General features: G+C 43.9%; 1 protein-coding gene across 4 annotated transcripts in view; it reads right to left on the minus strand.

Moving 5' to 3' along the window:
• Positions 1 to 271: 271 nt before the first annotated feature.
• Positions 272 to 21,360, minus strand: part of LOC124262252 (double-stranded RNA-specific adenosine deaminase-like) — a 47,141-nt gene continuing 26,052 nt past the window's right edge. For 2 of the 4 annotated variants that reach the window (XM_046696735.1, XM_046696737.1), the window contains exons 2-10: positions 13,140 to 13,293; positions 11,975 to 12,125; positions 9,557 to 9,737; positions 8,273 to 8,366; positions 7,330 to 7,491; positions 6,166 to 6,230; positions 5,580 to 5,750; positions 3,341 to 3,584; positions 272 to 2,185 (exon numbers count right to left, since the gene is read on the minus strand). In XM_046696735.1, the coding sequence (XP_046552691.1) occupies positions 1,951 to 2,185; positions 3,341 to 3,584; positions 5,580 to 5,750; positions 6,166 to 6,230; positions 7,330 to 7,491; positions 8,273 to 8,366; positions 9,557 to 9,737; positions 11,975 to 12,125; positions 13,140 to 13,293 (1,457 nt within the window). In that variant the 3' untranslated portion in view covers positions 272 to 1,950. Of the gene's footprint in view, positions 2,186 to 3,340; positions 3,585 to 5,579; positions 5,751 to 6,165; positions 6,231 to 7,329; positions 7,492 to 8,272; positions 8,367 to 9,556; positions 9,738 to 11,974; positions 12,126 to 13,139; positions 13,294 to 14,300; positions 14,408 to 20,473; positions 20,511 to 21,360 lie in introns of those variants that run through there. The other 2 variants (XM_046696733.1, XM_046696736.1) reach the window with 2 other exon arrangements.

Genomic DNA, 21,360 nt, shown 5'->3' on the forward strand with positions numbered 1-21,360 from the left:
ATTCCTGCGCAACGACTTACAACACTATACTACTATTTACAGAATCGACAAAGCTCGTCACATGGTGGTTAGAATGGTATTACCCATAAAGCCATGTTCTTGAATGATAGTTTATGAATCATATTTTCTTACGCAAAAACATACACACCTCTAGCACTAGCAAATCCTAGATCACACGCCATTTTGAAAGACTTTCAAAAGCTGCAGCCGATTAGCGATGCAAGTATCTCTTTGACACAGCAGTCATAAACTGAGATAAGGGACTTCTATATTTGCCATTTAACTCATATCCTTCTTCATAGGGAATCCATCAAATCACAGTCTGCGATGCTATAATACTCCACGTTTGATTGACACATCTTATATATTACCATCATATACACAACTTATTCAACCATGTCAAGTGTATATACACATATATCAAATATCTGACTGTACCTATCATATGTATGTCCATCAATTTTGAGTTATTTGCATGGACAATCTGATATGACTCTAACCGAATATCGATCTGTATCCAGGATGAGGGTATCAGTAGTAGATACAGGGGTGGGTGAAGTTCCTACCCCGGCCCTAAACAACACATTGACTCCAATGACAATAGCAATATCGTCGTGTAGAAATACCTTTTTTGTTATTGTCATTCTCGTGTCCATTGCCCATTGTCAAGTGGATCCACCCCTCTACACTGAACGTTACCGTTAAAGCGTGAAGACCCCACTCACAACACGGTCAGACTTACCCCCACCCCTACCGCCTCAACATTTCTGAATCCAGTTTCCTATCCAGCATGAATACATGAATACATGAATATATTAAGTAATAAATTACTGGTGAAGACCCGAGTTAGCATTCATCGTCAGCACTTTATGTTTGTGGTAAGAGGCGACTAACGGGATCGGGTGGCCAGGCTTGGTGAATGTCACCCGTATCCAACGGCGTGGATCGGTGCTCATGATGTCTATCATCTGATTGCCTGGTCCAGGCTGTTTTACAGATGGCAGTCATATGTTTTGATTATTGTTGAGTGCGGCATTAATCAACATAACAAAAATACCTGTCATTGTCAGCAAAGCCGGATATTCAACATAGAGCAATATGCCTTACGTTATACACAAGTATCAAGTAATATATTTCAATCATTTAAATTAGATTTTTAGGACATCAAGTCCTGACAATTCTTCTGTTAAAATCATGGGTTCCTGGTGAAGGATATAGTACTAAACTACCATGAAACGGTAAAACTTCGAATAGCGCCCCGGGCCTCTTATTACAACAAGACATCCGGGCCTGGAATTGGCACTAGACTCGTTGCATGTGGAACTGGCATCCTGGGTAACGACTCTCGTAAGAAGGTATAAAAGATTAATATTGCACAACCATTCCGAGAGTAAAACCTAGCACTGACGCCGTCTGTCTTCAGCCCGACCTTCACCTTCACGCTAAACTTTGCAGCGAATGTAAATCTACTTCCAGGTTGTTTACATTTTGATCAACATTCTTTAACAATTTAAAAGTTGGGGAGTCAATCATCCATTACTGATTCCCAAAATGTAGTCCCCTTTAATATTCAAAGCCAAAAAAGAAAAAAGGAAATTTATCAGGGTCTCCTAAAAACAAGTTCTCTGTACTTTTTTCATCATAATAACAGGTTTCAAAATCAAGGTCTGATGCGAAAGGACTAGAAATGTGTCCAGAGCGAAAGTGACTACATGAACGCTGCAATCTTCAGACTGGACAAAAGAGGACGACTTTTTGAGCAGTCTTCTCTGACAATTCAGGGTCTTAAGGGCAGGCCAGTTACTTCGGCGCAACTCCTAAACGGCCATTTTGTTTGTTGGAGGCCAGAAGTGGCCTTTGATCACGTACTCGGCACTGGGCCCGGCATCTATTCGAAGTTTTACAGCTAGCGGTGCCACCAACTATGGAACCAGTTGTACCGTTCTGCTCCTATGAGAAGCTATCTACGCTGTAGTTGTTCTCGACAGAGTACCACGGCCCGTACCCACAGGTCTGGAAGTGCTGGTACAGCGTGCTCTTGGACGCCTGGTAGTCTTCTGACAGCAGTTTGGCCTCTTTGTAAGATGTTTTGAGCATATCCGGTCTGTTGAACTTCCGGCACAGACCCCGGAAGGAGGTGAAGAAGGATTCCTTGGAAAGACGGGATTCCTTGGCAGAGATGGACCTGATGGAAATACAAATTCCCGACATACTGTGATTTTCGAATAGATGTTATTGTACACGTCTGTTATGCATACCAGTATCAGGGATGGGTGGTGGTGGTGGGGAAGCTTAGTGGTTAAGGCGTTCGCTCGTCACGCCTGAAGGTCGGGTTCGATTATCCACAGGGGTACATTGTGTAAAGTCCATTCCCGGTGTCCCCCGCCATGATATTGCTGGAATATTCCTTATCACTCACTCTACCAATGCAAAAATATAAGTGATTGATGCGATCTGCAATATTCAAGCTATATCACTGTCCCTGTAAATACCCGGATATAAGTTCACACTAGTGGTTGAGACAATGAGCAAAGGTCCGCGAACTCGGGAAACGTTGACACATTATCCATAATATTCACTTACTCTATTCAGTCGAGCCTCATAATCCAGCAATCTTGACGCATTTTACTCATGCAGAAATCAAACTCAGGTACCATGTCTGACAATAAAATGTTCTTTGACTTGAGGCAGTTATCACACAAATGCCTTTTAAAACAGAAGCCGTGGGTATTAAGGATTACACTAGGACCCCATCTATACTGTATACATACGATGGTCGTAAGAGGCGACCAAATGGACTGGGTGGTCAGGTGGTCAGGTTCGCTTGGTTGATTGCAAGTCTGACAGAGTGAGTTTGGTTTTACGCCGCTTTTAGCAATATTCCAGCAACATCACGGCTGGGGGGACACCAGAAATGGGCTTCACACATTGTACCCATGTGGGGATTCGAACTCGGGTCTTCGGCGTGACGAGCCAACGCTTTAACCATTAGGTTACCCCACAGCCCCTGATTGCAAGTCACATTACCCTGACTGTGGATCGTTGCTCGCAATATTATCACTGAATCTTCGAGTCGAGACTCGATTATTAACAAGCCACCGTCACACAGCTGGTATACAGTATTAAACAATGGGTGAGTGAGTGAGTATGGTTTTCGCCGCCTTTCTAGCAATATTCCAGCAATATCACGGCGGGGGGAACCAGATATGGGCTTCACACATTGTACCAATGTGGAGAATCGAACCCGAGTTTTCCCGCGTGACGAGCGAACGCTTAGACCACTAGGCTACCCCTCTACCCCAGTTTCAAACAAACAAACAATAATCGAGAAAAGTCATACCCTCCAACCATGGCGCCCGTCATCCCGTCGATGACCTCCACCCCTGGGTCACCGAATGTCCATGTGACGTAATACTGGCGGGATTTGTTGATGTTGTAGTTGTCATGGAGATCGGCATCCGGGTACGATATCTCTGGCGTATTAACACGATATGGTGGCTGCAAGTCCTGGCGGAGGTCTCCGGTTGTGAGTCGGCCAAAAATAGCTCGTGGAATGTGTTCGCGTTGGTCACCAGAGTAGCTGCCTGCGAAGAAAGATTGAACGGCAATATTAGAACTACTGATGTGGTGACACGGTTGATTAAACTATTAATGCAATGCCACTGACACAGTACATCGATGTGGGTGTTGGGGTCAAGTGAGCAAAGGCCACAGGTCAAAACTAAGGTGAAGGTGAGCAAAGTGGGTCGTTTAGATGGCTGACAGTGTTCGGCCGATTGACTCCTGAGTGAGTGAGTGATTGAGTGATTGAGTGAGTGATTGACTGAGTGAGTTTTACGCCGCACTCAGCAATATTCCCGCTATATGACGGTGGTATGTAACTGGCGGTGGTCTAGACTCGAATATTTACAGCCATATTGCTGGAATATTGCTGAGGGAGGCGTTAAATAACAACCAAACGAAACAGATTTCCACTGAAAATGTCAGACCCTTTCGAACACATATACTAGAACAGTTCCAGGTGGGAAGCTAGAGGCACTCAATATGTGATAACAAAATTAACATGACAAAAACCTATTGAATGAAACAAGTTCTTTTTTAACCATACTTAATTTAAATCTGCACGTCTGATTCAGAAACCTTTGCATTTATATGACATCAACTGCTTTGAAGTCTTTGTGCAATAGGTTGAGAGTATTGAATTTAATACAACAGGACATAAAACATAATCTACAAGTCTTTCATGTACCCTAGTATTGCTAGTTGGAAAATTTCACTATTAATCATAAAACAGCCCTAGGCCCGTCTCTGTACAATGGAGAGATGCATATGACACGTGGTCGTTCAACCATAAAGTACATGTGAATATAATTGATTGTTTACATGAATAATAAATACACAACAGCGGGAGTGCAAACAGCTTTGAAAATTCATTGTACTCGATCAATACTCAAAATGATATTCAGTTCCCTATTTTGGATTGAAACATACTCTCGTGTGTTCAGGTGGACAATTGACTTGCCTCCGCATGTGGTTGTGATGGTGTAAAGTGGGGCAGAATATGCTCACCTCTACACGAACACCTGAACCCCGTTTTACAAATCTGTCGTAGCGCTACGACTGTCGTACCTCCTATACTGGGCCCCGTTTTAGAAAGCTGTCGTAGCGCTACGACTGTCGTACCTCCTATACTGGGCCCCGTTTTACAAAGCTGTCGTAGCGCTACGACTGTCGTACCTCCTATACTGGGCCCCGTTTTACAAAGCTGTCGTAGAGCTGCGACTATCGTACCTCCTATACTGGGCCTCGTTTTACAAAGCTAGTCGACTGTCGCTACGACTGTCGTACCTGTCGTAGCCTATACTGTCGTACCTCCTATACGGGCCTCGTTTACAAAGCTGTCGTAGCGCTACGACTGTCGTACCTCCTATACTGGGCCTCGTTTCACAAAGCTGTCGTAGCGCTTCGACTGTCGTACCTCCTATACTGGGCCTCGTTTTACCTGTCGTAGCGCTCGACTACCTCCTATACTGGGCCTCGTTTCACAAAGCTGTCGTAGCGCTACGACTGTCGTACCTCCTATACTGGGCCCCGTTTTACAAAGCTGTCGTAGCGCTACGACTGTCGTACCTCCTATACTGGGCCTCGTTTTACAAAGCTGTCGTAGCGCTACGACTGTCGTACCTCCTATACTGGGCCTCGTTTCACAAAGCTTTCGTAGCGCTACGACTGTCGTACCTCCTATATTGGGCCTAGATTTTCGAAGTTCTCTTAGCGCTAAGATAGTCGTAAGTTAATGTTAATGTATGGCACTTACGACTATCTTAGCGCTAAGAGAGCTTCGAAAATCTAGGCCCTGTAACACAGTCTTGCAACAGTCGTAGCGCTACGATAACAGTGCCCCCTGGTTTCAAGATTAGTCATTCATGAACACGTGCTTATGACAGATACGGCACCGAATAATACAGATTTTTAATTATTGTGGAAGGCGTTATTCTCCGTTTTATCTTTAAACAGACTCTGTCTTCACTCACTCACTGTATCTGAAAGACCTTTAATACATGTACACTTATACTCACCTATAATGACTGATGACAGGTAAAGAGGGTCCATAAAATGACTTAGAAGCGCCCCCTGGAGGCCGAGAGCGTTCCATCGGCATATCTTGTCTGAGCAGGTCATGATGCGCAGTCTCTCACTTCCGCTCTCTCCAGCAGGAATGTAGGAATCGGTGGGAATGGCACCCTCGCCTGAAGACCACGGCAAATATACACACACGTACAAAAGAAAGTACACTGCTTTTGAACTTTTGAAAGCAAGGTAAATTTTTGAATAAATTTTGATTGTAACTTTCATGTTACAAATGTTGTCAAAGCACTTTTCAAAATGTTTACGTTGCATTTTGGAAACTACGAACATAGCATCGGGTGTGTCCGTTCCTTTGCAATGCAATGAGGTGTAACGATACGATGAGGCTGCGTATGATACGTATCAGCGTTTCTAGTGAGGTTTTTGTATAGGCAACCGCTTTCAGAATCAGATGCCAACGCACAGTTCTGGTCGATCATTGTAACGGATCCAAATGTGTAACAAAGTGGCCAAATAGAAGAGGATCTTAGGGCCTATTATGGACCGGAAGTATCACGGGCTGACAGATGTACATACCGTCTTCAATGATAGTCCTGAGTTGCCCCTGCTTTCTTATTGCCTTCATCCGGGTGGGACCGTTCCTGGACAAAAGTTGGATGGAGTGAGCTTAATACAGGGCCTTTGGCTTTGGGATGGTATTGCTACTTCCAGTTCGTTATAACCATAGTTCGTTACAAGCAGTTCAACTAAAATATACAGAAAAAGGCTGGGACCTAAATTACAATTACTCATATCTGTCAGTTCGATACAACTGTACTGTTTACTGTATGCTCCCCTGCTAACCTGATCTTACTACATAATGATGAGTGGAATAAAGGTCTGTTAATGGTATCAAACTGAACGGCGGTCTGTAAATAATCGAGTCTTGACCGGACAATCCATTGATCAACAGCATGAGCATTGATCTACGAAATTGGGATACGATGACATGTGTCAATCAAGTCAGCGAGCCTGACCACCCGATCCCGTTAGTCGCCTCTTACGACAAGCATGGGTTACTGAAGACCAATTCTAACCCGGATCTTCACGGGTCAGCTGAACACGATCTGTATTATGAATAACCAATGAAAATTAGATGCATGTCTGTCCAAAAAGTGGAAGACGTTCCACTAATTACAATTTAGGATACACCGTATTTCCTACAGTTGCAGCTCAGTCAGGGCATAGGTGTGTGTGTGTGTGTGCGTGCGTCTGTGCGTGTGCGCGCGTGCGCACACACGGGTGCGCACCCCCCCACCCCTTTGTCCTGAAAGTTTATTAAATGACCATTGAAACTCTGGTGAAACACCGATGAAGTGTGCACCCTCCCTTTTCTCAATAGTGAGCACCCCACCTTTCTCAAAAAGCTGTATCCAGCCTCATGTAAGAGATGCGAGTTTTGATTGGTTCACGTGACTCTGATCAAATACCGTATCCGCCCCTGCAGGGGTTTATATATTTACCCAATTCAAAGTATATGAGCTATGTGAGCCCTAAGACGAACGAAGCTCCACTATTTTAACGTTGACTAACAGTCATAGCGCTTAATATTATTGGTTTAGACGTTTTGTGCCGAGATACTGAAGTGCATATACCTTATATATAAATATATCCAAATCTTCATCTTCATACCTCATTTACCGTTACCTGATAAACATGAGACCCATTCAGGAGCATGTACCCCATTATACCGCGACTCACCCTATAGTGGGGAAGGCGGAAGCGTCTCCACACGGGGGGCGACTGATGTAGAGGTGAAGCTTGACGTCATCCCTGATCTTCAGCTTCCCAGTCACGGGGTTCCTCTCAAACAGATGATGTCCTCTGCGGTCCTCGTACCTCTCCAGCTGCTTGTACAAGTACCTGGAGGACAATACAAGAATATACAATCACACGAAATATCAGAGAGGGCGGCAATCCGCCCAACTTCTTTTATATTACAGTAATACAGTCGATCAATTGTAAATCCGCCAAAGTTTGTTTGTTGTTTAAGGCTGCACTGAGCAATATTCCTGCTATATGGCGGCGGTTTGTAAATAATCAAGTCTGGACCAGACAATCCAGTGATCAACATCATGGGCATCGATCCAAGATATTGCATGGGATACGATGACGTGTCAAGAATGCCAGACCACGCGATCCCTTTTGTCTCCACCCGACAAGCATGGGTTGCTAAGGACTAATTCACGGTAACTGGCACTATAACCACGTCAGTTTGCGTTATGTTTAAAACAGTATATAATACGACCAGCACCAATTCACGGTAACTGGCACTATAACCACGTCAGTTTGCGTTATGTTTAAAACAGTATATAATACGACCAGCACCAATTCACGGTAACTGGCACTATAACCACGTCAGTTGGCGTTATGTTTAAAACAGTATATAATACGACCAGCAATCATAAGTTTCTTCACGAGATTACTGATTAAGTGTTGGGACACCGTCTCCATCATGGTATCTGGCTGGTTTTGCGTCATTACACCCCGAACGCGTCGTACCATACCCGCGCTTTCAACACCTTGCTTCTCTTACCCAAACTCGACTATTTACCGTGCTATTGATTTCGGGGGAAAAGATTCAAAATGTCATCAAGTAAACATCCCGTGATTCAGCAACAACGGGTGTAGGGGCGACGTTTACCTGATGAACGCCCGCTTGGCGATGATCTCTGCGTGGGAGTGGATGATTCTGCTGCCGTCATCTCGCATGTGTTGGTGGAGGATGCACCTGTTACCTGGAACGCGGGACAGGTGCAAATACAGGTGAGAAGAGAGACACGTCATCTACCAATGACCTCACAACCGTAAAGTAGAACGTAATGTTAAAATGCATAGTGAGTGAGTTTAGTTTTACGCCGCACTCAGCTATATTCCAGCTGTATGGCGGCGGTCTGTAAATAATCGAGTCTGGACCAGACAATCCAGTGATCATAAAATGCATAGTAAATAGTTGAGTATATTGGCACATACATGTGTTCACCTATATGCAATCTACATTCATTATTACACTTTGGTTGGAATATCGGTTTTAGTGATGAACACTTTTTAGCTGTGAATTCATGTGAATTTTGTAATGTAATGAAATAACAAACTCAAAGGTTGTGTTCAGCAGGCGAGTAGACTTCGCTCTCCATATATATAATACTGATGTCTTCAACTGAGAGGAGACCAGTCGAGCTGTTCAAAGTCATACTGATATTTATATCCGATTCTTGTGAAGATCTTAATAACTGTTGCAACTATTTGTTCATTGTTTAACGCCGCACTCGGCAATATTCCGACTAGACGTCGACGGTCTGTGAACAACCCAGTGAGTGACATCATGAGCATCGATCTACAAAATTGGTGCGTGATTACAAGCGTCAACCAATTCAGCACGTTTGTCAACCGGATTCGGTCTGTCGCCTCTAACAAGAAGGTTGCTGAGGACCAATTCTAACCCGGATGTTCAGACTGTCAACGTGACACAACACACATCTACTGGAGATGCCCTAAATCGTGCATTGACAACTTCGTCATCGACACTCCTGTGGACGTACAACAGCGACATGCACGGTAACAACACAACGCCAACAACTAAACACATGCCAGCCAGGTCAGTAGGTTAAAGGTCAGCATGTGAAGGTGAAACAAACTTAAAATTGTGCATTCGTAACCTTTACCTTTCTTCTTGTCTCTGTGAAAGCAGAACGTGATTCAGAGTGTATTTTTTAAATCCTGAAAACTTTAAAGCTCCAAACGCTAAAATTGTTCCAGCCGAGTTTAATAGCTAATTTAATATCACATAGAATTCTGCATCTCAAATAACTTTAAGACTTCTGTTATAAAGAATGATCCCTATCATTTGGTCAGATTCAGCGTTTGAGGGAATATATATTTCTAGATCAATACAAGGCTAAAAAACAAGAGAACTTTGAAAACGCACCCGTTCCCAGGCCAACAGCCACAAACCTCCCATGGTGCATTTCGAGAACAATGGCGGCTGCGATTTTGTCTTTGGTGTAATAGACCAGTTGTGTTTCCTCCGCCAACTCCAACACACCGCGAGTCAGCAGTTTGATCTTGTGGGCGTGGCTCAAGTCCGTCTGATCTTCAAAGGTGTTGTTCTGGAAAGGTATTGATCAGTCGTTGTAAAGACCTAAACACAGCGTTTGTCCTTAACCCTGAAAAGTTGAAGGCCCTTAGGACCCAGGACCTAGGGCCTAGATTTTCGAAGCTCTCTTAGCGCTAAGATAGTCGTAAGGTTATATTAATGTATCGCACTTACGACTATCTTAGCGCTAAGAGAGCAGAGCTTCGAAACTCTAGGCCCAGAACCATAAAAAGTTGTGGGTCCTGATCAGAATGTGTAGGCCCTATATTTTCGCTACAGTATAAGTAATTACCAGCAAACAAAAATGTGACAACTAACAAACTGAGTTGAAGAGTTTAATTTAGAAATATAAACTAGAAATTACTGAAGAGATTTTCTGAAAAATAATACTCTTAGTTTTGGGGGATGAAAAAACTGCCGGCCATAAGGAACTGCAGAAAACAAAACCTGCGGCTCCGAGTGTTTTTCAGTCGACTTCGGGCTTAATGATTGACGCTAATTTCGAACGCTGCCTAAACACATCGTGTTCCTTAAGCAACGTTCCTAGGCCTAGATTTTCGAAGCTCTCTTAGCGCTAAGATAGTCGTAAGTTAAGGTTAATGTATGGCCTTTACGACTATCTTAGCGCTAAGAGAGCTTCGACAATCTAGGCCCTGGCCCATGGGGACCCGTGTTAAAATTGATTGTAAGCTACCCATGCGTGTCGTGAGATGAGTAACTGGATCGGGTATTCAGGAGGTGGTATCCCAGTTGCCGGGATAGTTGCTCATGACGTCAACCACTTGTTCAGACTTACAAGCTGCCGTTGCTGGAATATTGTTGAGTGCGGCAGACCACGGCTTCCACCAATGACAGACCATGCATTGAGGTAATGGCATACGGATTTTAGTCCGCTCTTACCACAAACGTGGGATGGCGGGGACAGAGGTCCACTGAGAGTCTCCTTCGCGATCCCCATGGCGAATCAATGTAAATAGGGAAGTTGGGTTTCACAGCGCTATAAGCAATATTCTTGCAATTGCGGGGGACACAAGGAATGAGCTTTACACATTTTACCCATGTGGAGAATCGAACCCGGGTCTTCAGCGTGACGAGGGGACGCATTAACCACCTGGCCACCTCAATACCCCTACGAATGAGCCAAGTCGACTCATTTCTTATTTCTTTCTCTTTTGCGGTATGTTAAAATAAAAAGATTCGTCAATATATGAAAAATAGTTTCTTTGAGAAGCGTTTAGAAGTTGGAGCAGTCAGGAAGGATAACAATTATATGAATGAACAACTTTTTTTATTACATTGAGATCGACGTTTCGGTGAAGGTGCCTCTTGATTGAAATACAGTGCTAGAACCTACACCAACGCCGAAACGTCGCCCTCAATGTAATAAATAAGTTGTTCATCCATATATTGTCATCCTTTCTTATCAAAATTAGACTCGGAATATACTATGTATGCGTGAGTTTTATGAAGCTGAAGAGGGAACCTTTCAGTTTTTACTTAACGCACAGTGAGCCCGATTAAACGAGCTGCCCATGAGACATGTCCAAAGAGTACTGATTCTCTGAAGCAAGTGTCAGTTTGATAACTACTCGTGTCACTCCGGGACGAGCCTTCTTGTAGCAGAAGTTGCGTCTCCAGCGTCTATCTGAGATCTAAAGTTAATCTACAATAAGTGTCAGTAAGATCCAACGAAACTTATGCCGTCCGACCTACATATTCCAGCAGATGAATACAATGTGGACTTTCAAGTTGGAGAAAGCCCTCAACCCGTAGATGAGCTCTACTTAACTTAACGAGGGTAACTAATCAACAGATTTCGCACTTTTTCCTGCACTTACGGAAAAACGCTCATGACATAAAAAGTGATATGGACAGATTGTATTTCACGAACCAAGACTTATTAATTTGTTTTGTACATATTGACATTAACAGCTATAAATGACAACTTAGATACAAGGGGAAAACTAGATTTGTTGACTAATCTACAACAATCGTCAATTATTTATGCACGTGCTTGGAATCGTTGTATGGTTGACTTCTTTGGAAATCAAGAACATCCACAATCTGGCGATTAGTTTTGCTCGTGAGGTTTACTCTCTGTGGAATACCCAAGCCTAACTATCTCGAACAAGTCACGGGCGAAGCTGATCGCTAAATTGAGGATTTCCTCTTTCACCTGACCATTGTTGGAATGACATGATTCAGACATATAGACTGTGACGTGACACCGGATAGACATGTTCCACGAACCATTTCAAAGTTGGCCTCCTTCAGCCTCTTGCGTCCCTTGTCATAGATGGTTTTCAGAGCCTTCTCCGCCGCTTCCTTCTTCGCCACCTTCTTGGACGACCCCACGCCGTCAACGTGCAGGACACCGTCCACTACAGCGGCGGTGTGGAAGCTGGGGACAAAAAAGCCGGGTTATGATCAGATATTATATACTCTGCTGTCGGAATGTTTATGGAAGGAAAATGTTGGGAATTTGTGTTGTATTCTTGACTATCGAACGCTAGCCAGGTATACAACAAGTACCATCTTTAAGATATTTTGATGCGACGTAGCTGGGGCTCGAACTGGAAATTCAAACCATTGTGATGACATTTCAATTTAGCATATTTCCTGGGTGAGTGATTGAGTGAGTTTAGTTTTACGCCGCACCCAGTAATATTCCAGCTATATGGTGGCAGTATGTAAATAATGGAGTCTGGACCAGACGATCCAGTGATCAACAGCATGATCATCGATTTACGCATTTGGGAACCCATGACATGTGTCAACCAAGTCAGCGAGCCTGACCACCCGATCCCGTTAGTCGCCTCTTACGACAAGCATGGGTAACTAAAGATCAATTCTAACCCGGATCTTCACGCGTCTATTTCCTTCCAGTGGAAGCAAGTTTGGAATGCGGAATTTTTAATTGCTAAACCATTTGATAATCTGAAAAATAGGGGCTTGGGTGGTAATATCCTAATGAGACATGATATTTTCTTCAAAACCAGATTTCCTAACAATATAACCATGAGCCTAACTATAATAATTTACAAACACACCATCTGCAGCAAAACAACATATTTGTATCTGACAACCGAATGTTTTCATCAGTAGGAAGCAAAAATAATTTTCAACCCATTTCTGATACAATTGAGCTTTTTCAATACTCACCTCTGACCACATGCCCTATGTATATCATATGGTACTCTCTCATAATAATGTTGGGCGGTGGGGTAGCCTAGCGGTTAAAGTGTTCGCTCGTCACGCTGAAGACCCGGGTTCGATTCCCTACATGGGTACAATGAGTGGAGCCCTTAATCTGGTGTCCCCCGCCGTGATGTTGCTGGAATATTGCTAAAGCGGCATAACACTTAACTCTCACTACAATTTGTCAAGTAGTCTATGTTGACACCGTTGCACCTACCAGGAGGCGTGGTCTGGGCCGGAACGCGAGAATTCCGTGAACTCCACCGTGACCTCCCGCGTCTGGCCATACTCCATCAGCACGCTGACAGGGTCACGGTCGCCGTACAGGGAGGCGAAGGACGGCCCCTGGGCACCCGCCATGACCGTTGTACCTGCAACAAAGAAACACTCACTGTCATTCATCGTAAAATGTCTGCTGCATTATTCTACAAGGGAAGAACTACTCCCTTGTTACTACAACCACCACCATCACAACCACAACAACGTCTTTGCCCGACATATTTTCACTACCACCACCATCGCAACGACTTCAGCTGCTCCTTTCCCGACATATTTCAACTACTACAACCACCATCACGACGACTGATGACACCACTACATCTTTCCAACTTCTACCACAACCACCTGCACTGCTTCCTCTACAACAGCGACTGCCGCTACTCAGCAAAACAAACTACACGGATCACCAGTACAGGTCATTCATCTGTCTGTACACAATCCAGATATTCTGCTTACTCGAACATGGACTATCATATTACACAAGTTTCGAAATACATCTAAAGCAAGGAAAATGGGACTTGGGACTTCCTGGTTTTTACTATGAAACTAGGAAGAAGGTTGACATGTGTACACATATACATTATTAATATTCATAATTATGATACGGAGTGATCTCGCTATCAGCTTACTCTCAACGGCAGCTATCAACACAGTATCGCTGGTGTGGATTTGATAAAACAATTCAGAGCGATTCTATCGAAACATGAAGCCTATTAATGTGACAATAAATATTATTGTTTACAATTCTGAGAAAAAATGCAAATCTTGACGAAGATAGTTTACCGATTCAATAAACTGAATGATCTCGCTGTCAGCTACACTGGTCAGAACAGTATCGTTGGGGGTGGATTTGATAAAAATAATTCAGACTGATTCTATAGAAACATTACAATAATGTGATTATAAATATTATTACTTATACTTCTGAGAAAAACTGCAAAGCTTGACGAAGATAGTTTACACTTCGACTGAGATTAATTCGTGTGTTTCAGTGTTAGAATCTGGAGGAAACATTGCAGTCATGAATTACCACGTACATTACCTGATATAAATATATCGTGTTTCTGAGTACAATCTACCTGTCTGTTCCTCGACTCACCTGAGTAAACTAGACACACACTTTCTGCGCGACCTGAAGGGGGTGGATGGCTAGCAATGGCGGAGAAACGCCAGTCGAGAAGGGATGGCTACAGGTTAGTTATCAGGTATTCAGATAACAGTTGGGGTGGAGATAACAAGATGGCTTATTTCTGTATCAGTTGCCACCTCTATGTGTGGCAAACCCTTATCTTAACCCTGGCAGGGCCCAGTTACAGTACAGTTACAGCTTGTTACAGAGAAAACATATATGTTATCAGTTCTGGAACTAACATCCCTGTCGTGCATTATATCAGCTGTTACCTGAACACAAGCACACAAATACAGTTATCTAACCGTAGAGGGGCTACACAATTCATCCGGATTTGCGGCACAAAGCGGCAGTGTAATGTTTTTGTGTTCCTCTTTCAAGCGTTATTTCAAAACCTCGGGTTGTAACAACCTTGAAAGTCCACATTATAGAAGCTAAATGCGCTGTTTTGTTAACAGGGCCCTTTCAGTATTCGTCTGTATTGACGGTTTGAGTCCTAAAAGCGTACGTATAATCCCGGCGTACGAGTAGAGGAGAAATTTGCGTGCGTGCATGTTTGCGTGTGCGCTTATCGTAGTCCGTACTAATATCTGTTTTATCTGAAGTGAGTTCAGTGTGATACTATACTGTAGTTTTAACATGGACACCCCTCTCAGACACAGTGTAGTGACACTGGGCCGATTTTCATCACCTTAATGCGCCAGGCAGGGTAAGTTTGTTGATTTGTTGATTTGATTTTAACGCCGCGATCAGCATTTTTTCAGCTATACGACGATGGTCTGTAAATAATTAGAGTCTGGACTAGACAATCCAGTGATTGACATAATGAGCATCGATCTACGCAATTTGGATACCATGACACACATTCAACCAAGTCAGCGAGCCCCTTACGACAGGACCTGGACCATCACAGGTGGAAAGTAAGACGAGGTGATCGGGAATCGACCCAACGTTCTCCGACCAGACGGGGCGTTGGGGTAGCCTAGTGGTTAAAGCATTCGCTCGTCTCGCCGAAGACCTGGGTTAGATTCCCATATGGGTACAATGTGTGAAGCCCATTTCTGGTGCCCGCCGTGATACTGGAATATTGCTAAAAGCGGCGTAAAACTAAATTCACTCTCCGGACAGACGCTCCATCCACTAGAGCAAGGAGGCTTTTCAACGTGAGAGGTGAATGGACATGTTGCCATGCATGTTGTCGGAATACTGGGTATATGACATCTAAGCTCCAGCCACGAGAAGTAAAAATAGTCTGTGTTATATCAACTACGCCGAAGACCTGGGTTCGATTCCCCACACGGATACAACGTGTGACACCCATTTCTGATGTCTCCCGCCGCCATTTTGCGGCGTAAAACCATGCTCACTCATTGATTGTTATACATAAACGACCTGCTTTACAGCTGTTCAAACATTTCAAAGTGCGCCCAGCTGAATATTTATTATTCATGGCAGGAAAAAACCATCAAATCTCCCACCTGTTTGTAACAAATAAAAAATAAAGCCCTACCTCCCTCCTCACTTCCGAAAAACATTCCCAAGAAACATTTTTATGGAGCTTTATTTCGGCGTGCTATATAGATGGAAGGCATGTGATCGGGCGTGTGTTGAGGCCGTGGGGTCGCCAGGGTTACTGGAACACACCTTATCTATACGATTAAATATTGGACAAACACTAAGAAGTCGGGATTGACCGACTTACATGTCATTCTGAACCAAACGATGTTCCGTCGTCAACGTAAGCCTTCAATGGTAGTGTGTGGAACGCATTTTTGGTCACCCCTCCGTAATATTAGTGGAATATTGCTAAAATCGGCGTAAAACCGTACTTATATTTACGTAAGATGTAATCAGACATGCTAGGGAATGACTGTCGATGTCATCAACCAAACGTTTGCAATAACCTCTGATTCCCATTTATTGACGGTGTTTACGAGTTGTTCTCAATATATATGACGGAATCAATTAAGACAGAGACGTTCCCTCAACGTTAGCTTGAACTGAGATCCGCGGGTATGTAAGATGAACACCGATCCCCTCAATCTCTGACAAAGCAGTCGGGATTGACAGTCGAAACCAATCAACATTCCAGCGAGTTTGAGGAAACAAGAACTGAAATATTGTGGCGGAAATGAAAACATAAACATTTCACACTGACACTTTGTGTATGCATTCATAATGTTGATTTATGCCCGAACTTATATTGGTAGAGTTGTTATTGTTCTTTAATTTTGTGTAAATAATCGAGTCTGGACCAGACAACCCAGTGATCAACATCATGAACATCGATCTAAGCAATTGGGATACGATTACTACAGTATAGAGCCCTTGTTGCCTTTGCAATGTCTGAGTGAGTGAGTGAGTGAGTGAGTGAGTGAGTGAGTGAGTGAGTTTGGTGTAAGGCCGCTTTGGACAACATTTCAGTCATAGCAGGATATCAGCTAAATGTGGGAGGAACTAACAAACTTTACAACTCTTGTGAAGTCAGGTAGCACGGGCACTATACGAGCGAACTGCAATTCGAACCCACGATGAAAGTCTGCACTCATGCAGAGAGTAGGTGTTACGCCGCTTCGAGCAGTATTTCATTTATGCTAAGTGGTTGTCAGCTTAAGTTGGCAGGTCGGTTGATGATATATGTATGTATTTTCCTTTCTTTCTTTGGGGTGTGGGGGCGGTGGGGTAGTCTAGTGGTTAAAGCGTTCGCTCCTCACGCCGAAGACCCGGGTTCGATTCCCCACATGGATACAATGTTTGAAACCCATTTCTGGTGCCCCCTGCCGTGATATTGCTGGAATATTGCTAAAAGCGGCGTAAAACTAAACTCACTCCCTCCCTCTTTGGGGTAGGGGTGTGGTGATGGGCGGTGGGTGATCGGTGTTAGGGCGGAGGAAGGGCACGAGATGCTGCTGGTAGTCTTCATCACTATGAGCTCGAGTGTATTGATTATTGTGCTGAGACGAGTAAACCAGAGCAAACCTGGATTCGAACCTGGTACCAGCGGATTATTGCAACAAATGAACAAGAACTGGCCTACATGTAGCCTTTCAACACTTACGACCACCGGAACAGGTACCAATATAGGAATTGATATCAACAGACCCAGTCAGAACATTATTACTAAGTTAATTCAGTTAAATCTCGACGACTACAATGAAATCCTATCAATAAGAAACCATATCCCTGTACATTGGAACATTATCAATAATTACATTGTTTGGTTCAAAGAACACAGGGTCCATAGGCTACACCCCCACTGTGCCCGTATAACGGCGGGATCAGGTTTACGGACGTTGATCATGAAAGATTATCTCCACAATTGACAACATGCCGGCACATGGATGAAGACTGAAGCCTCGACTGTCATTGTGTTACAGGCTATTGTCGAAATAAGTCGCCGTGTTAGTGACACGTATATCAATGCCACATTGTCTGTTTGGGCCAATAGTTAATAAACTATACGTTATCTTATCTTGGACAGGGGGACAAAGGGGAGCATGTTTAACAAAACACTTAGTGTCTAATTGAATCGTAAGCGTGTTCTGTCGTAACAGTTACGGCTAGTGTTTACAAACAAAATAGAACAAATTCAAATATATGTTGAATAGTGTGTGTATGTGTTACCATGAGGTTATGGGACTGGTGATTTATAACAGGTGGACGGGGTGGGATTAAGGGGAGTAAGGAGTGAGTGAGTTTAGTTTTTCGCCGCTTTTAACAATACTCCAGCAATATCATGGCGGGGGACACCAGAAATGGGCTTCACACACATTGTGCCCATTTGGGGAATCGAACCCGTGTCTTCCGGGTGACGAGCGACCGCCTTAACCACTAGGCTACTCCACCGCCCTAGAGGAGCCAGGAAACTAGGATAGCAAAAGATCTGGTGAAGTCGCAAATCCACTTAGGGGGCGGGGTAATAAAAACCGTATACCGTTCTATTTAGGCAAATAACATAATTATAAACGCGAATATTACATATGTACTGTTCCATAATTAAAGGAATGGGAGTCATCGAAAAATATTCCATGTATTGGCAAAATATTCCATTCAGTCCATTCACACAGTTCAGTCACACACCGACGATACCCTAACCCTTCCCCTATGATAAACCAACAACCAATACATGATACAACTGTAAGTCCAAACACATAACCCTCCATCCCCTAAAGGCGATATGACCCGTAAAGATCCGGGTTAGAATTGATGTTCAGTAACCCATGCTTGTCGTAAGAGGCGACTAACTGGATCGGGTGATCAGACTCGCTGACTTGGTTGACACATGTCATCGTATCCCAATTGCGCAGATCGATGCTCATGCTGTTTATCACTGGATTGTCTGGTCCAGATTATTTACAGATCACCGCCATGTAGCTGGAATATTACTAAACTCACTCACTCACCTAAACCCTATAATGGTTGACAGGTACTAAACTGTGGTGACACTCGCCAGTGTAACAGGCTTTCATGAAATAAATAGTTGATATACGAGATGTGATAATACTATATATCACATAGCTGGGCACTAATGGTTAATACATTCATAATTGATTACACGTCAACATATAGGGGTCGGTTTCCGGGAACATTTATACCCTGTCAGAGTCCCAGGCACAGCTGTGTACAGCGAGGACGTAGGTCTCGCCCAGTGGCACAATAACCGACTTATACCTCAATGCGATATGGTTTAATTAGCGCCTGTAGCTAATTGTGGAAGGAATCAAGTCATTTAGTAGTGTACACGGGTGTTAACCTAGTTATATCCTCACACAGACCCGTGTGGTGTTTGTCTCCTTGGGACTCTCTACTTTATAGTCTTTTTTTCTTTTGTGTGTGTGTGTATGTGCGTGCGTGCGTGCGTGCGTGTGCGTGAGTATTTTTTACGACCCACCAAATATTTACAAAGTCGATATACTGTCATTTATTTCAAGCATATTAATCATATTAATGGTATATTACAGAAAGTTAAAAAATATCGCTTGCTACTTTCACCGCAGACGGATTATCTCCAATCTTAATCCCCCGCCAAACTCTGGCCCCAACCTTGTTTCTACCCCACTCTTCTTTCTTGGTTTGTGTCACGACTGTTGTCTCCCCGACCCTTGCCTATTAAGAAAGATTATCCCTTAATCCCCCAAACTCTGGCCTCCCCCCCACCCCCGACCCTTGCCTACCCGGCCTCCCCACCCCTTGCCTACCGTATCTCGGTGTGTACTAACCGTGGACTGTTGACAGACCCTTCAGATATGGAGGTGTACAAGGTTCAGTTAAACACCAACTCTGATCTGACCAAGAGCGTACTGACCCCGTTTCAGATATCCAGGAGAACCACGCTTAGAAACACATACTCCTCGACTAACAAACACTATCTCCGTAAACTGATAACCATTGCAGATACGTGGGCTGGAGGCGGGGTGGTGGGGTTCAACTCGGGAGGTAAAGGTAGGTGTAGTTGGGCCTAGGGTAGAGGTCGGTGGTATGTATGTATAAATCAATACTAAATGGCTTATCATTGTATCACCATTGTGGGTACACAACATTGCAATGGTAGAAAGAGAGAGAGAGAGAGAGAGAGAGAGAGAGAGAGAGAGAGAGAGAGAGAGAGAGAGAGAGAGAGAGAGGAGAGAGAGAGAGAGAGAGAAGAGAGAGAGAGAGAGAGAGACAGAGAGTGAGATAGAGAAAGAGAGAGGAGATAGAGAGGAAGAGAGGGGAGACAGAGAGGGAGAGAGGGAGGGAGGGAGAGAGGAATGAGAGCGAGGCGAGAAGAGGGAAAGAGTATGAGTGTGATAACGCGTTCAAGTGTGGTGTATTTGGTTAAGTGGGTAGGTTGATGTGTTTGTAGGTGTGTTTTCGTCTGTGTGTTGGTGTGTGTGTATTAGTGTGGTGTGTATGTGTGTGTGTGCGTGCGTGTTGTGTTGATGGTGGGCGGACCACTGATAAGACTCACCTAAATAAAGTATGAATGATTGCGACATACCTGAATGAGAGATCTAAGGAGGTGAAGAGGGCGGGCTAGGAAGAGATAACCTCAACAGTAATGAGAAAAATGCAATGCCACGACAGAACAGTGGGACAGCAAGACCGTACTACCGACAACATACAAGCAACGTAAACAAACGTAGCAACAGTAAAAGCCATCTCACCATTCTGGCCGTCCGTCTTCATGTGTGTGACCTGCCCAGCGTTCCCCCGCGGTATGTATCCCAGCACAGAGATACCCACTTCCCCTGCGATAGCCTTCAGTCTCAATATACGTGGAATACATGTGTCAATAAAACGCTTTGCTCAAATTGATTTGGGTGCAAGGCAAACCCCCCGTGACCAGCTTGCACGAAAACCCAAATAACTCCCCAGCCATCTGATTGGTCGAGAGAGCTTCATGTGTATCCGAGGGGGTTGGGGGGTTGGGACGGTGGGGTGGAATCTAGACCGGGTACGTGTGTAACAGTACTCCCTCTGGGGAAGCTTATGATCCGGGTATGGAAACACCTTGGCTCACTGACCAAGTATTTGGGTCTCTTTCATACGGAACAGGAGCACTTAGTTAAATCTCCTCCTCTGGGGCATGTCTCGGTGGAACTTTGGCCCTCATCATGGATATTACGTTTAGTGGTTTGTACATTTTATCAAATACAGGGAAAGGGTTTTGGTATTACCGTTAAGGGCGGGTAGGGGATAAATATGTTTTATTCAACGGATCAAGGAGTCAGCTCCATGAAGCGTGTCATTAAATCAGTTTCTCAGATTGTTTCGTACTGTTGGTATTGTTCTCCGTATACACATTATCCACATACTGTAATGTCACGTAGAATTGGGACATTGGTTGTTCACAATACCAGCGCGGCTACACCAATATTTCACTTACAAGATCGGATGATGATTAAAACACATTTTCATCAACAGTGAAACTAGTGAGTGAGTATGGTTTTATGCGCTTTCGGCAATATTCCAGCAATATCATTGCAGATTACATCAGAAAATGTGGGGAATCGAATCCGAGCTAATGGCATGACGAGCGAACGCTTTAATC

Source organism: Haliotis rubra, unplaced genomic scaffold (assembly GCF_003918875.1).
Source record: "Haliotis rubra isolate DU_JTF1 unplaced genomic scaffold, ASM391887v1 Scf83, whole genome shotgun sequence".
NCBI lineage: Eukaryota > Metazoa > Mollusca > Gastropoda > Lepetellida > Haliotidae > Haliotis > Haliotis rubra.